General features: G+C 47.6%; 1 protein-coding gene across 2 annotated transcripts in view; it reads right to left on the reverse strand.

Annotated features, from left to right (window-relative positions):
• LOC126106348 (arylalkylamine N-acetyltransferase 1-like) overlaps window positions 1–17725 on the reverse strand; it is a 239358-nt gene that overhangs the window by 8969 nt on the left and 212664 nt on the right. For both annotated transcript variants that reach the window (XM_049912598.1, XM_049912599.1), the window contains exon 3: window positions 12050–12344. In XM_049912598.1, coding sequence (XP_049768555.1) covers window positions 12050–12344 — 295 coding nt within the window. The remainder of the gene's footprint in view (window positions 1–12049; window positions 12345–17725) is intronic.

Consider the following 17725-nt stretch of genomic DNA (forward strand, 5'->3'; position numbering starts at 1 on the left):
CATTTGAACCATTTTTTGATGAGCAACAAAACGCGGCGTCGAATATCTCGACGTAGCGCTGTGTTGTAAGGGCGTCATGGATGACAGCCAAGGGGGTCCTGCTATGAAAAGAAACGACAGCCCATGGGCGTCGCTGTAGGGTTTCATGGTGGGCGACAGATTGGTATCCTACCGGTGTGGGGGAACGTCTACAGACACACCTTAGCTGGTCGCCAGGGGGACTCATCACTGAAGTCAATTCTGCTCCAAGTCAATGAGATTCCAGGCTGAAGACGTGTCTGGAGACACCCTAGACAGCGAGGAGATACTAACCAGGGCTGTCGATATTTTTAAAAACATCCGATATATCGGTACATAAAAGAAACATGTGATATATAGGGTATAAAATAATATATAGGATATAAAATGTAGACTGGCAATGGCAAGGAAAGCGTTTCTGAAGAAGAGAAATTTGTTAACATCCAGTATTGATTTAAGTGTCAGGAAGTCGTTTCTGAAAGTATTTGTATGGAGTGTAGCCGTGTATGGAAGTGAAACATGGACGATGAATAACTTAGACAAGTAGAGAATAGAAGCTTTCTAAATGTGGTGCTACAGAAAAATGCTGAAGATTAGATGGGTAGATCATATAACTAGTGAGGAGGTATTGAATAGAATTGGGGAGAAGAGGAGTTTGTGGCACAACTTGACTAGAAGAAGGGATCGGTTGGTAGGACATGTTCTGAGGCATCAAGGGATCACCAATTTAGTACTGGAGAGCAGCGTGGAGGGTAAAAATCGTAGAGGGGGACCGAGAGATGAATACACTAAGCAGATTCAGAAGGATATAGGCTGCAGTAGGTACTGGGAGACGAAGAAGATTGCACAGGATAGAGTAACATTGAGTGCTGCACCAAACCAGTCTCAGGACTGAAGACCACAACAACAACAACATCGGTAGAACCCAATGCAAATGTGCATGCATTGTGTTCTACCGATGTTGTTGTTGTTGTGGTCTTCAGTCCTGAGACTGCATGCTTGCATTCAACATTCTGGCGATTACATCGGTTGTAAATGTGCCAGCACTGCACATCTGAAATGGATCATCCTGCGCTTACATCAACCTGTGATCTTGCATTGATAATCACTTAAATGTGTTTTATGTAGCCAAATGTATTCCCGAAATTTCATTACTCTACGTTAATTACTTTTTTTCGTCAGTGTATTTCCGTCAAAAGAAACGACAGTGGTGCCAGACCGAAGGAAGCTGCGTTGGATACTTGTTGCCGATTTAAATGAAGAGATGAATACACTAAGCAGATTCAGAAGGATGTAGGCTGCAGTAGGTACTGGGAGATGAAGTGGCATGGAGAGCTGCATCAAACCAGTCTCAGGACTGAAGACCACAACAACAAAAACAACAACAACAAAAGAAACATTCATATCGACTGTCGATAAAGAATATCGATACATGAAAGGAAAAATATCGACCTACTGACCCATGAAAATATTGGCTTCACGTTGGAAATACGACGGTTGGAACTTAAACACTGGCAACTATTTACTCACAAGCGATACAAAAGAGTTACATGTTTTCACCTGTAACTGTCCTTCAAAGTAGTCACCAGCGTTGTGTAGAACCCGTTGCCAGCGATGTGGGAGGCGTAGTATGCCGTTAGCAGAGCCTGTTCTGTTGATGGTGCGAATGGAGCTGTCTATCGCCTGTCGAATCTCTGGAACAGTTCTGAAGCGAATGCCGCGAAGTGGTTCCTTCATTTCCTGAATCAAATCAAAGTCACGAGGACGTAAGTCCGGGGTGTATGGTGGTTGGTACAGTACTTCCCAGTCCCATCGACCGAACAGAGGAGCCACAGCTTGCGCTGTATGCGCCCGCGCATTGTCATGCAAAATGATGGGTGGGCTGCGCAGAAAGTGTCACTGCTTCTTTCGTAAAGCTGTTCGCAGGTGATGCTCCAAAAAGGAACAGTAATACTGTGCATTGACGGTCTTCCGTGGAGGAAGTAATGCGTTAGGATAACACCGTCACATTCGTACGTGACAATCACTATAACTTTAGACCGCTCGATTCCCACCATCAACAAAACAGACTCTGTTAACAGTATGTTACGCTTTCCACATCGCTGGCAACGGATTATGCACAATGCTGGTGACTACTTTGAAGCATAGTAACAGGTGCAAACATGTACCTCTTTTGTGTCGGTTGTGAATAAATAGTTGCCACTATTTGGGTTCCAATCCTCGTATATTGCGTGTTTTAAAGCTGTATATTAAAGTATTGATCTATTATCAGATATTCGGCACGTCAACAAACTACACTCCTGGAAATTGAAATAGGAACACCGTGAATTCATTGTCCCAGGAAGGGGAAACTTTATTGACACATTCCTGGGGTCAGATACATCACATGATCACACTGACAGAACCACAGGCACATAGACACAGGCAACAGAGCATGCACAATGTCGGCAGTAGTACAGTGTATATCCACCTTTCGCAGCAATGCAGGCTGCTATTCTCCCATGGAGACGATCGTAGAGATGCTGGATGTAGTCCTGTGGAACGGCTTGCCATGCCATTTCCACCTGGCGCCTCAGCTGGACCAGCGTTCGTGCTGGACGTGCAGACCGCGTGAGACGACGCTTCATCCAGTCCCAAACATGCTCAATGGGGAACAGATCCGGAGATCTTGCTGGCCAGGGTAGTTGACTTACACCTTCTAGAGCACGTTGGGTGGCACGGGATACATGCGGACGTGCATTGTCCTGTTGGAACAGCAAGTTCCCTTGCCGGTGTAGGAATGGTAGAACGATGGGTTCGATGACGGTTTGGATGTACCGTGCACTATTCAGTGTCCCCTCGACGATCAACAGTGGTGTACGGCCAGTGTAGGAGATCGCTCCCCACACCATGATGCCGGGTGTTGGCCCTGTGTGCCTCGGTCGTATGCAGTCCTGATTGTGGCGCTCACCTGCACGACGCCAAACACGCATACGACCATCATTGGCACCAAGGCAGAAGCGACTCTCATCGCTGAAGACGACACGTCTCCATTCGTCCCTCCATTCACGCCTGTCGCGACACCACTGGAGGCAGGCGTTAGGCGTTAGGCGTTAGGCGTTAGGCGTGAGCGGAAGACGGCCTAACGGTGTGCGGGACCGTAGCCCAGCTTCATGGAGACGGTTGCGAATGGTCCTCGCCGATACCCCAGGAGCAACAGTGTCCCTAATTTGCTGGGAAGTGGCGGTGCGGTCCCCTACGGCACTGCGTAGGATCCTACGGTCTTGGCGTGCATCCGTGCGTCGCTGCGGTCCGGTCCCAGGTCGACGGGCACGTGCACCTTCCGCCGACCACTGGCGACAACATCGATGTACTGTGGAGACCTCACGCCCCACGTGTTGAGCAATTCGGCGGTACGTCCACCCGGCCTCCCGCATGCCCACTATACGCCCTCGCTCAAAGTCCGTCAACTGCACATACGGTTCACGTCCACGCTGTCGCGGCATGCTACCAGTGTTGAAGACTGCGATGGAGCTCCGTATGCCACGGCAAACTGGCTGACACTGACGGCGGCGGTGCACAAATGCTGCGCAGCTAGCGCCATTCGACGGCCAACACCGCGGTTCCTGGTGTGTCCGCTGTGCCGTGCGTGTGATCATTGCTTGTACAGCCCTCTCGCAGTGTCCGGAGCAAGTATGGTGGGTCTGACACACCGGTGTCAATGTGTTCTTTTTTCCATTTCCAGTAGTGTACTAGCCAGCCTATCTCCCTTATAGCAAGAATTGAGAGGAAAACGTTCACGCTTAGCGATAACTACTTTGCTAACAATGGTAACTGTACGTAAGCGGTACATCAAAATGTCTCCGATGGGTCTGTCGCTCGGTTTCGTCGCATATCGAACACTTCATGGCGACTTCCCTGTTTTTCATTTCTGCCAACGCCAGCGACCTAACAGATGTAGTGTCAAAATTGCGTGGTGAAGCTGAACGTTGTAGTTTCTGTTGGTAGTGCCCAGCGCCGATTACGTCAGCATTTCCTCTCACATGTGTCCGCCCACCGTAACCGCCAGCCTTGTCATTCAGATTTTTGTTCATCATTTTCTGCAATAATATTGTCCTCAAGAACATCGCCCCTGTAGAGACAATATTATGGAAATGGAAGAGGAGGTAGATGAAGATGAAATGGGAGATACTATACTGTGTGAAGAGTTTGACACAGCACTGAAAGACCTGAGTCGAAACAAGGCCCCGGGAGTAGACAACATTCCATTAGAACTACTGACGGCCTTGGGAGAGCCAGTCCTGACAAAACTCTACCATCTGGTGAGCAAGATGTATGAGACAGGCGAAATACCCTCAGACTTGAAGAAGAATATAATAATTCCAATACCAAAGAAAGCAGGTGTTGGCAGATGTGAAAATTACCGAACTATCAGTTTAACAAGTCACAGCTGCAAAATAATAATGCGAATTCTTTACAGACGAATGGAAAAACTGGTAGAAACCGACCTCAGCTTGGATTCAGTAGAAATGTTGGAACACGTGAGGCAATACTGACCCTACGACTTATCTTAGAAAATAGATTAAGGAAAGGCAAACCTACGTTTCTAGCATTTGTAGACTTAGAGAAAGCTTTTGACAATGTTGAGTGGAATACTCTCTTTCAAATTCTGAAGGTGGCAGGGGTAAAATACAGGGAGCGAAAGGCTATTTACAATTTATACAGAAACCAGATGACAGTTATAAGAGTCGAGGGACATGAAAGGGAAGCAGTGGTTGGGAAGGGAGTTAGACAGGGTTGTAGCCTCTCCCCGATGCTACTCAATCTGTATATTGAGCAGGCAATAAAGGAAACAAAAGAAAAGTTTGGGGTAGGTATTAAAATCCATGGAGAAGAAATAAAAACTTTGACCTTCGCCGATGACATTGTAATTCTCTCAGAGACAGGAAAGGACTTGGAAGAGCAGTTGAACGGAATGGACAATGTCTTGAAAGGAGGGTTTAAGATGAACATCAACAAAAGCAAAACAAGGATAATGGAATGTAGTCGAATTAAGTTGGGTGATACTGAGGGAATTAGATTAGGAAATGAGACACTGAAAGTAGTAAAGGAGTTTCGCTATTTGGGGAGCAAAATAATTGATGATGGTCGAAGTAGAGAGGATATAAAATGTAGACTGGCAATGGCAAGGAAAGCGTTTCTGAAGAAGAGAAATATGTTAACATCGAGTATAGATTTAAGTGTCAGGAAGTCGTTCTGAAGCTATTTGTATGGAGTGTAGCCATGTATGGAAGTGAAACATGGACGATAAATAGTTTAGACAAGAAGGGAATAGAAGCTTTCGAAACGTGGTGCTACAGAAGAATGCTGAAGATTAGATGGATAGGTCACATAATTAATGAGGAGGTATTGAATAGAATTGGGGAGAAGAGGAGTTTGTGGCACAGCTTGACCGGAAGAAGGGATCGGTTGGTAGGACGTGTTCTGAGGCATCAAGGGATCACCAATTTAGTACTGGAGGGCAGCGTGGAGGGCAAAAATCGTAGAGGGAGACCAAGAGATGAATACACTAAGCAGATTCAGAAGGATGTGGGCTCCAGTAGGTACTGGGATATGAAGAAGCTTGCACAAGATAGAGTAGCATGGAGAGCTGCATCAAACCAGCCTCAGGACTGAAGACCACAACAACAACAACATTTTCAGCAACTGTTTTTGAAGAATGTCGATCTGGAGAAGCAGCACACTAGTTGCGTTAAAGTTTATTTCCTAACACCGCTTCACGCATTGAATGTAAAATTATGTTCTACTAGAATTTCAAAAGAACAACGTCAAATAGGTACCGAAAATTGTGATAAAAAATATAAAATAAAAATATCGGCACCCGATGTTGGCATTTTGATAGTGATATATCGGACGAAGAAATACCGCCGATAGACATCAAAGTCTTTCAGAAAAAAATATCTTTACTTCGATATTCTATCAACAGCCCCAATACTAACATGACTGTCGTCCGCCGTACGGTGCAAGAAACGAGAGCAATGGAGTGAGGTGGCACTTCGTTTGATAGCAGGACCCTTTGGTAGTCGTCCGTGGCACCCTGACAACACGTCGACGATATTATAATCCCCGTTTCGTTGCCCTTTATAACAAGCCATCCTGGGATTACATATGAACAAGATAGCGCCTGCCGACACATGGCGAGAGGATCTACGTGCTTGTCTTCGTGCATGTCAAACCCTACTTTGACCGGAAAGTTGACCGAATCTCTTCCCAGTTGAGAACTTGGGAGTGTTATGGGCAGGGTCCTCCAACCTCCTCGGGAATTTTGACGATGCAACGCCACAGGTGGACATCCAACAACTGTATCAATCAATGCCATGCCGAAGCAGTGCTGAGGTTGTGAAGTTCTTTCTCCTGTATAAATCATACAGTTTTTGTGGAATCGTAACTATTTATTTGCCTGACCTGCGTTTCTCCTGGTGTACACAATTTTCAAACAACTTACAGGAATTCAGCCAGGAAATATTTACAGTGAGCGAAGATATTTCGGCGGGAGTATACCCCGCCATTTTCAAGGCACAAACAGCAATGGACAGGCGACGTACAAACAAATTTGAAACCTCGGGTCTTCGAGTAATTCAGAAGAGGTAACATGCACACAGTGAAAACTAGTGCACCAAAGATGACCAAAGTCAGAGGTATCGACAGTAAAAGACTACGAACTAGCAGGTGAGGTAACATTGACTCTGTCCCTCTGTTTTTTGACAAGATAGAGAGCAGGACTCCAAGCTGGGTTTAAACAAAACTTTCCATCCCTGCTTACATGGTTGCTCGCTAATTTAATTTCAACAGCTAGGTTAACCCTTTCATGAGCCGTGGGAAACATGCTTCCCACTACAATGAACTCGCTCCTAGTCCCGTGGGATTCACAGTTCCCACCTCTGTGCGGTGCTACCACCTAGTGAACAGTGTAGGGTACTACTTCTAATCGGAAGTTCCCGCCGTTTTTGCTGTACCTTCGCGCAGAGGCATTGTATAGCTGAGCGTTGCTGTGTAGAGGAGCCTTTCAGTGCTGTTTGCGTGGCATTTTGCGATTTTTCCTCAACGCTATAGTATAAGGTACATACTTTTGATTTACCCAAATTTATGAAGGAGCACGTAAAATTGGAACGAGGAGGATTCCAGTTTGTAACAAAAGGAGCCATTTCTGCAGTAAAATGGATGGATAACCGACCAGTCACTTTCCTGTCCTCAATTCACGACCCACGAGAAACAGCCACAGTGAAAATGAAAAACAAGGATGGTACTAGTACAGAGATTTCTTGTCCTGAAGCTGTGGCAGAATACAACAAAATAATGGGTGGTGTCGATAAGTTTGATCAATTACGAGAAAGGTATGCTATTGGCAGACGTTCTGTAAAATGGTGACACAGAATATTTTATTTCCTGGTGGACGTTGCTGCAGTGAACAGTTTTACCCTGTGGAAAAAATAAGTAAAAGAGGAAGTGGACAGCATGATCAGCTCACATACAGGATCCATCTAGCCAGACAATTGATCACTGGCTTCTCATCCCAGAAAAGGCGTGGACAAAAACCTGTATTTCTGGCAAAAAGGGGTAAAGTGCCTGAAGATTTTCGTCATGTGGCTGTATGGGAGCATCAACCCATTTTAGGAGAAACCTACTGGACGTGCCGTCATTGTAGTACCAAAGCTGCGGAAAAGAGCACTCGCTGTGTTTGTACATATTGTCAAATACCACTTTGCATACACCCATGTTTCAGAAAATTTCATGGCAAGTAATTGTGAACAACCATTGTAAAAAGAGAAGTAAATTTATCAAATAAATATGACAAATATTGAAAAATTGGTTTTTGTCATTTAACTCCAAGGAAGGGGAGTGGGAAGAATACTTCCCACCTTGTTGTGTGACCTCACTTTCACAGTTGGAGCAAATTTGATATTCTGTATGATAAATATACCTATCTGTTAACTACTATCTGCTCTCCATTCATTAAAAAAAACTGCTCAATAATTTTGCCCACGAAAGGGTTAATAGCACTGTCCCAAAAGCTGGACGTGCATGCTCGGTATTGTTATATACGAGGGTGATTAGGAAAGTAAGGAACGATCTGTCGTGAAATGGAAACCACAGTGAAAATCCGATAAAGTTTTGCACATGTGTGTTGGGCAGTGCCTCTGGTGTGCCAGTCGATCGCGTTGCGTCGTTCGTTTTAGTTCTGAGCACACAGGGAGCACATAAAGATACCTAGAACAACAGTGTCTCCAGCCAAGTACGAGGGCCTGGTGAGAAATTTCGCCTGAAGCTATGCAGCCGACATTACATAACTGTCGTGCGTTTTATCCTTCAAGACAATTCTCAACCGCATTCTGCAGGGGCAATGAAGATGATCTTGGATCGTTTTCAATTGGAAATGTTTGATAACACGCAATGCAGCCCGTAATTGTCTCCCTCTGGGTTTCATCTCTGCTCCCATGAACCGCTGGCTATGAGGGCAAGATTTTGGCACAGACAACGAGCTGTAGGCCAGCGTAGAGAATTGGTGGAAAGCACTGGCGGCTGCGATCTATGACGAGGATATTGGAAAGCTGGTGCACCGCTACGATAAACGTCTAAGTCGGATCGGCGACTATGGAGATAAGTAGCTGGAAGTTGTAGCTAACTGTAGCAAATAAAACAGTTATGATTTTCACCGAGGTTTCGATTTCGCTTCTTATCGTTCCTTAATTTCGGAATGGCCCTCATAACATAAGGTGATCAGTATCCAAGCAATGTTCGACAATAGGAGAACTACTTGGCTGCTGTAATCGTGTGTGCCGTTTATGCTCAGCACATCGGTACTCCAAGGTTCTGATAGTCCGACCAATGTATGCCATGCTACAGCTACAAGGAATGCGATATACACACGCCTTACGCTAACCGAGATCATCCTTAACAGAACCAGAAGCACTCTAATATTAGATGATAATACTGAGTAGACACCGAAGTCTACTACCTTTTTGCCTTACGCAGGAAGCACTTTCAACAAGATCAGTCGTATATGACGGAAATACGATTTGAAATGTTATTTCTGACCTTCTTTTAAAAGTAAGTGCTAAGAAACAAGGTTTTAAATTTTCTTGTACATCGCCTGTCCGTTGCAGTTTGTCCCCTGAAAATGGCGGGGTTTACTCTACATCTACATCTACAAACATACTCCGCAATCCACCGTACGGTGCGTGGCGGAGGATAACTCGTACCACAACTAGCATCTTCTCTCCCTGTTCCACTCCCAAACAGAACGAGGGAAAAATGACTGCCCATATGCCTCTGTACGAGCCCTAATCTCTCTTATCTTATCTTTGTGGTCTTTCCGCGAAATGTAAGTTGGCGGCAGTAAAATTGTACTGCAGTCAGCCTCAAATGCTGGTTCTCTAAATTTCCTCAGTAGCGATTCACGAAGAGAACGCCTCCTTTCCTCTACAGACTCCCACCCGAGTTCCTGAAGCATTTCCGCAACACTCGCGTGATGATCAAACCCACTAGTAACAAATCTAGCAGCCCGTCTCAGAATTGCTTCTATGTCCTCCCTCAATCCGACCTGATAGGGATCCCAAACGCTCGAGCAGTACTCAAGAATAGGTCGTATTAGTGTTTTATAAGCGGTCTCCTTTACAGATGAACCATATCTTCCCAAAATTCTACCAATGAACCGCAGACGATTATCCGCCTTCCCCACAACTGCCATTACATGCTTTTCCCACTTCATTTCGCTCTGCAATGTTACACCCAATAGACGTGACTGTGTCAAGCTTACGGCACTAATGGAGTATTCAGACATTACAGGATTCTTTTTCCTATTCATATGCATTAATTTACATTTCTCTATATTTAGAGTTAGCTGCCATTATTTACACCAATCACAAATCCTGTCCAAGTCATCTTGTATCCTCCTACAGTGACTCAACGACGACACCTTTCCGTACACCACAGCGTCATCAGCAAACAGCCGCACATTGCTATCCACCCTATCCAAAAGATCATTTATGTTGATAGAAAACAAGAGCGGACCTATCACAGTTCCATGGGGCACTCCAGATGATACCCTCACCTCCGATGAACACTGACCATCGAGGACAACGTAGTCCCGCCGAAATATCGGCGGTCGCTGCAGATATTACCTGGATGAATTACCGTAAGTTGTTTGGAAATTTATTTGTGTGTACACGTCACATCTGGCGTATTCCGTCTCACTCGTACAATCACGTCGTGGTGCGTCGTTCTTTTTGTCTCAGAGTTTTTTGTTTTGTTTTTTGTGGTTTTAGGGCGCACAACTACAGTGGTCATTAGTGCCCAGACTAAGTTATGAATGCACTGCGAGGCACAATGTTAAAACAGCAACTACAAAGGACAACACTATAAAAAGCACATTAACAGGCAAGGGATTAAAAGAAAACAGCATTATCAAATGTCCTTAGAGAGGTTTGTCAAGCGGATAAAACGAAGAACGCGAGCAGCTGCTCCTGGGTCATCCTCTAAAATAGCATCCAGAGTACATGGCAGGCCAAGATCAATGCGCAGTGTATTAAAATTCGGACAGGACGTTAAAATGTGGCGTACCGTCAGCAATTGACCACATGGGCAGAACGGCGCCGGCGCAGCCATCAGCAGATGGCGATGGCTGAACCGGCAGTGTCCGATCCGTAACCGGGCCAAAACAATGTCCTCCCTCCGAGAAGGGCGTGAAGAGTTCGTCCAAGCCGTGGGGAGAGGTTTCGAGGCCCGAAGCTTGTTTTCAGTAAGTGTAGACCAATCGGCATGTCACAGTGATAAAATGCCCTGACAAATGACCCTGCTAAAATCAGATTAAGACACACAACAAGAAGCTGTCCGAGGCTGGAGGACCGTAGCCTTGGACGCCGCATCTGCAGCTTCTTTCCCAGGGATACCGACACGGCCAGGAATGCACATAAAGGTAACCAGAGACCCGTCGTCCGCCAGCTGCTGAAGAGAGCGTTGCATCCGGTGCACAAAAGGGTGAACCGGATACGGGTCACTGAGGCTCTGGATGGCGCTCAGCGAATCAGAGCAAATGACATAAGCTGAATGTTGGTAGTGGCGGATGTAAAGAACAGCCTTATAGAGGGCAAATAGCTCAGCTGTGAAGACCGAACAATGGCCATGGAGCCGGTATTTGAAACTTTGTGCCCCGACAATAAAAGAACACCCGACCTCGTCATTGGTCTTAGAGCCATCCGTATAAATGAAGGTCATATTAATGAACTTCGAACGAAGTGCAACAAACCGTGAGCAATATACCGAAGCTGGGGTAACCTCCTTTGGGAACGAGCTGAGGTCAAGGTGAATGCGGACCTGAGCCTGGAGCCAAGGTGGCGTTTGGCTCTCGCCCACTCGAAAGGCTGCAGAGAGTGAAAAATCAAGGCGCTGGAGGAGGCGACGAAAGCGAACTCCAGGGGGTAGCAGGGCAGATACATACAACCCATATTGACGGTCGAGAGAGTCATAAAAAAAGGAACGATAAGACGGGTGGTCAGGCATTGATAATAGCCGACAGGCATACCGACAAAGCAGTATATCGCGCCGGTAGGTTAGTGGCAGTTCACCGGCTTCAGCATGAAGACTCTCGACAGGACTAGTATAGAACGCTCCGATTGCAAGACGTAGCCCCCGATATTGTATAGAGTTGAGGCGGCGTAAGATGGACGGCCGTGCAGAGGAGTATACAAAGCTCCCATAATCCAGCTTGGAGAGGACGATCGACCGATATAGGCGAAGTAGGATGGTTCGATACGCTCCCCACGACGTACCGCTGAGAACACGGAGGACATTTAGGGAACGGGTACAACGGGCAGCCAAATATGACACATGTGGAGACCAGCTAAGTTTCCTGTCAAATGTAAGACCTAAAAATTTTGTTGTCTCCACAAATGGGAGAGCAGCGGGACCGAGATGTGAGCAGGTGTCCAGATGGGTGACAGTTCGGTGTCCCAGCCCTGCCGTGTCCTGTGGGAGTGCGGGGGCGGCCACCCACCTGGTGCGGCTGATGAGCGCCGTGGCGAGCCCCCGGCCGCGCGCCGCGCCGTCCACGCTGAGGATGCGCACCTCGAGCTGGCGGCGGTCGGCCGGGTCCGGGAAGCGCTGCTTGAGCGCCGCCGAGGCGCGGCCGTCCACGAAGGCGAGCAGCTGCAGGATGCGCCGGAAGCGCGGGTTGGGGCACTGCGCCGCCGCCGCCTCCCCCTCAGCCTCGCCGCCCGGCTCGTGGATGCCGTTGATGCAGACCGCCAGCAGCTCGCCCGACGTCGCATCCACCGCCATCAGCGACAGGTCTGCAACATCACGCCACGCAACGTTACTAAAGTGCGCGTCATTTACGACGGCGGCCGAGATTAGGTTCGTTATGCGCATCTCACGTCACAAAACACGCAAGACTCAAGTTTCACACGGAATTTGCAGTCTTCCCTCCACAACGTCCAAACGCCGGTCACGTGATTCCACCTCCTCACAGACGGAATGCGGGGAGCACGTCTCTGTAGCAGCGAAAGGGTTAATGCAGCCGTGGTGCTTTTACTTCATAAACTGAGCGTTCTCCCCCTAAACGTAAGTTTGCGAACTATACTATACTATGGCGCTGCTTCTCATGGCGCGTGCGTCATTTGCAACTGGCAACGCAGCGATCTCCCCCGTCTGGGGCAAGACTCAAGTTTCACATGGAATTTGCAGCCTCCCCTCCACAACGGCCACAGGCCGGTCACGTGAGTCCACCTCCACACGGACAGGAGGCGGGGCGTGATTGCATTCAGCAGTTTGCTGAGGACGACTGTATGGAAAATATTGACAGTTCAATAATTATTGTATCCTGTTTGAGCAGCAAATGGACAAAATGTTGGAAACTCATTCTTCACTCGACTGTAAAACTCTGAAAAGTTATATCCCATGTATTGCCAAACTATGCATTAGATGTTATATCAGCCTAAGACACGAATATATTATGAACAAAATGCTCGAAGTATGTCGAATAAAATCTCACAAGAACACCAGCAGACAGCAACTTTAATAAAGAAACGAAACGAACAATGAACTGTTTGCATCTGCTAAATGTTTATGTACAAGGAAATAGCCGACTCGTTACAGCACGTTAAAGTGGAAATTTCACGAACTTAAGCCTTTTTAATTGCCGTACACGAAATTAAAGCCGACTCCTTCGGCAGTTTTGTCACAGATACTTTATTTTGAGCAATAAAAACATCACAGTAGAAACTCTTGTTCGCTACACACGAAAGTTAATAACAAAAATATTTATTTTGAGGAACAAAACGGAAAAAGACTGCAAACTTTTGTAAATTCACTTAATCTTATAGGCTCTTTTTGGGCTGTACGTTTTTAAACAACTCGTAGTAAAAACCCAAAAAGAATCTGTGCAATCTGGCTGTAGTGCACTTTGCTGGTTTTACTTACAGACACAAAGCAGGCGAGAGTGTGTTTGTTTTCTGGCGGGAGAGGCAACATGGGGACATAGTACTCTCAAGTAAAACCAGGAGCGCTGGCAGACACGCCACTCCTCCTGTTCATGTGGAGGTGGAATCACGTGACCGGCCTTTGGCCGTTGTGGAGGGGAGACTACAAATTCCGTGTGAAACTTGAGACTTGCCGCGTCTGGGCGGGCATGCGCGAGCCGCCAAGATAAAACAATGAACTATAGGCGGGTAGCCACAGTACTCCAGACACACGCTCACCAAACTACTGTAAGCGTCTACAGGCCGTAAACCACAACTGTCAACAAAGTATCTCAGTTACTTCGAAATTGGGAATACTGGCCGACATCGGCTGTACATTTCATTTGTAATTCAGGAAAATCTGTACTGGACCAGGACTCGGACACGGATCTCCCACTTATCGCGAGCAGAAGCCCTAACTGCTTCGGCTATCCGTGCACACCACCTGGACCGAACCAAACTTCTACAGGGTGAAAAGTATTTAAACCGACAAACTCTGGGAGGTTGTAGGGGACATCAAAATAAATATTTTTCCCTAATATCATTTTTTCCTATGAGGAATATTTAAACTGGTAGAGGAAGATTTCTCTGGTGTCAAATTAATTAAACCAACAAACACTTTTCCATTTTTTTTTTGACCAAGAGGCAACACATTAACACAACCCAATTTCAGTTACAGCAGATTTTCAAAAACACCTCCATTGACACGTAATTGAACCATCGGATCATGTTCTGTCTGACACGGACAAAAACCCCAGGAGTATCCTGAATTGTTCCTGCTGCTGCTACTTTCCGGGCAACCAGATCCTCTTCTGATGCAACAGGAGTTGCCTAAACAAGGTTGTGCATCTCTCCCCTCACAAAAAAGTCCAGAGGGCACATATCTGGGGATCGAGCAGGCCACGGTACAGGACCACCTCTGTCAATCCACGTTTCTGGGAACCGTCGGTCCAGGAATCGACGCACACAACGACTGAAATGTGCCGGCGCCCCGTCATGTTGGAACCACATGCGTTGTCTTGTAGGGAGCGGTACGTCTTCCAGAAATTCTGGCAGTGCTCTGGCGAGAAAATTGTAATAGTGCCTGCCATGTAATGGCCTAGGTAGCAGATACTGCCCAATTAAACAGTCCCCAACAACACCGACCCACACATTGACGAAGAACAGCACTTGAGGAGCGCTAGTAACTGTGGCATGTGGGTTATCCTCACTCCAAACATGCGAATTGTGCATGTTGAAGACTCCATCACGCCCGAACGTTGCTTCATCGCTAAAGAACACAGAGGATGGAAATGTAGGATGCATTTCACATTGTTCCAGGTACCACTGCGAAAACTGTGCTCTGTGTGGATAATCAACTGGTTCCAGGTTGTGGACACACTGTAAGTGAAATGGACGTAACAATTGTTCTCGAAGGACTGTTCTTACATTCGTCTGATACGTCCTCATGATACGTGCTGATTGAAGGATCCCGCTCCACATGCTGCAAGACAGCTTCCTCAAACTGCAGCGTTCTTACCGTGCGACGGCGTCCCTGTCCAGGTAATCTGCTAAATGAACCAGTCTCACGCAGATGTTAGTACACAGCAGCAAAGGTCGTATGACGGCGATTAGGATATTGTTGTTGATAAACCCGCTGTGCAGCTCGTCCGTTGTGGTGCGCTACGTAGTACGCACCACCCATATCAGTGTACTCACTCCAGGTGTATCGCTCCATTAGTAAACACAGACAATGCACCACTACACTGGTGGACAGCAGTTGCCTACAACTGAAGAGCGTAATACGGCCTCTAACAACTGTAGAGCGTAATAAGGCCTCCACCAGTTTAAATAATCCTCAGGAAAAAATGACATAGAGAAAAATATTTGTTTTGATGTCAGCTACAACCTCCCAGAGTTTGTCGGTTTAAATACTTTTCACCCTGTATACAAACATCAAAAAACGTTTTGCATCACCTCTGTTGCGAGAGTTCCGGAACCTGTGCAGAAAACTGGAATAGAGATCAACCTAATCATCATTTCCGCCATTTTTATTGCTCATGAAAACCACACATTGCATGATGTACCACCACACAGCGAGACCTACAGAGGTGGTGGTCCAGATTTCTGTACACATCGGTACCTCTAAAACCCAGCAGCACGTCCTGTTGCATTGATACATGCCTTTATTCGTCGTGGCAAGTTCATCAAGGAACTGTTGTTCCAGATTGTCTCACTCCTCAACGGCAATTCGGCGTAGATCCCTCTGAGTGGTTCGTGGGTCACGTCGTCCATAAACAGCCCTTTTCAAACTATCCCAGACTTGTTCGATAGGGTTCGTGTCTGGATATCATGCTGGCCACTCTAGTCGAGCGATGTCGTTATCCTGAAGGAATTCATTCCCAAACTCGCCAATATGCTGCCGATATGGCATTCACGTATCGTACAGCCGTTATGACACCTTCCACGACCAATAGCGGAGTACGTCGGTCCCACACAATGCCACCCCAAAAAAGCAGGGAACCTTCACCTGGGTGCACTCGTTGGACAGCGTGTTTAAGGCGTTCAGCCAGACCAGGTTGCGTCCCAACACGTCTCCGACGATTGTTGAAGGCATATGCGACATTCATCGGTGAAGAGAACATGATGTCAACCCTTAGCGGTCCATTCGGCATATTGCTGGGCCCATCTGTACCGCACTTCATGGTGTCGTGGTTGCAAAGATGGACCTCGACATGGACGTCGGGAGTGAAGTTGCGCATCATGCAGCCTACTGTGCACAGTTTGAGTCGTGTCACGACGTCCTGTGGCTGCACGAAAAGCATTAGTCAACATGGTGGCGTTTCTGTCAAGGTTCCTCCAAGCTATAATCTGTAGGTAGCGGTCATCCACTGCAGTAGTAGCCCTTGGGTGGCCTGAGCTAGGCATGTCATCCACAGCTCCTGTCGCTCTGTGTCTCCTCCATATCCGAACAACATCACTTTGATTCACTCCGAGACGCCTGGACACTTCATTTGTTTGGAGCCCTTCCTGGCACAAAGTAACAATACAGACGCGATCGAACCGCGGTATTGACTATCTAGGCATGGTTGAACTACAGACAACACGAGCCGTGTACCTCCCTCCTGGTGGAATGACTGGAACTGAACGGCTGTCAGACCCCCTCCGTCTAATAGGCGCTGCTCATGCATGATTGTTTACAGCTTTGGGTGGGTTTAGTGACATCTCTGGACAGACAAAGGGAGTGTGTCTGTGATACAATATCCACAGTCAACGTCTATCTTCAGGAGTTCTGGGAACTGGGGTATATATACACTCCTGGAAATGGAAAAAAGAACACATTGACACCGGTGTGTCAGACCCACCATACTTGCTCCGGACACTGCGAGAGGGCTGTACAAGCAATGATCACACGCACGGCACAGCGGACACACCAGGAACCGCGGTGTTGGCCGTCGAATGGCGCTAGCTGCGCAGCATTTGTGCACCGCCGCCGTCAGTGTCAGCCACTTTGCCGTGGCATACGGAGCTCCATCGCAGTCTTTAACACTGGTAGCATGCCGCGACAGCGTGGACGTGAACCGTATGTGCAGTTGACGGACTTTGAGCGAGGGCGTATAGTGGGCATGCGGGAGGCCGGGTGGACGTACCGCCGAATTGCTCAACACGTGGGGCGTGAGGTCTCCACAGTACATCGATGTTGTCGCCAGTGGTCGGCGGAAGGTGCACGTGCCCGTCGACCTGGGACCGGACCGCAGCGACGCACGGATGCACGCCAAGACCGTAGGATCCTACGCAGTGCCGTAGGGGGCCGCACCGCCACTTCCCAGCAAATTAGGGACACTGTTGCTCCTGGGGTATCGGCGAGGACCATTCGCAACCGTCTCCATGAAGCTGGGCTACGGTCCCGCACACCGTTAGGCCGTCTTCCGCTCACGCCCCAACATCGTGCAGCCCGCCTCCAGTGGTGTCGCGACAGGCGTGAATGGAGGGACGAATGGAGACGTGTCGTCTTCAGCGATGAGAGTCGCTTCTGCCTTGGTGCCAATGATGGTCGTATGCGTGTTTGGCGCCGTGCAGGTGAGCGCCACAATCAGGACTGCATACGACCGAGGCACACAGGGCCAACACCCGGCATCATGGTGTGGGGAGCGATCTCCTACACTGGCCGTACACCACTGGTGATCGTCGAGGGGGCACTGAATAGTGCACGGTACATCCAAACCGTCATCGAA

This window comes from Schistocerca cancellata, chromosome 10 (genome assembly GCF_023864275.1).
Source record: "Schistocerca cancellata isolate TAMUIC-IGC-003103 chromosome 10, iqSchCanc2.1, whole genome shotgun sequence".
Taxonomy (NCBI): domain Eukaryota; kingdom Metazoa; phylum Arthropoda; class Insecta; order Orthoptera; family Acrididae; genus Schistocerca; species Schistocerca cancellata.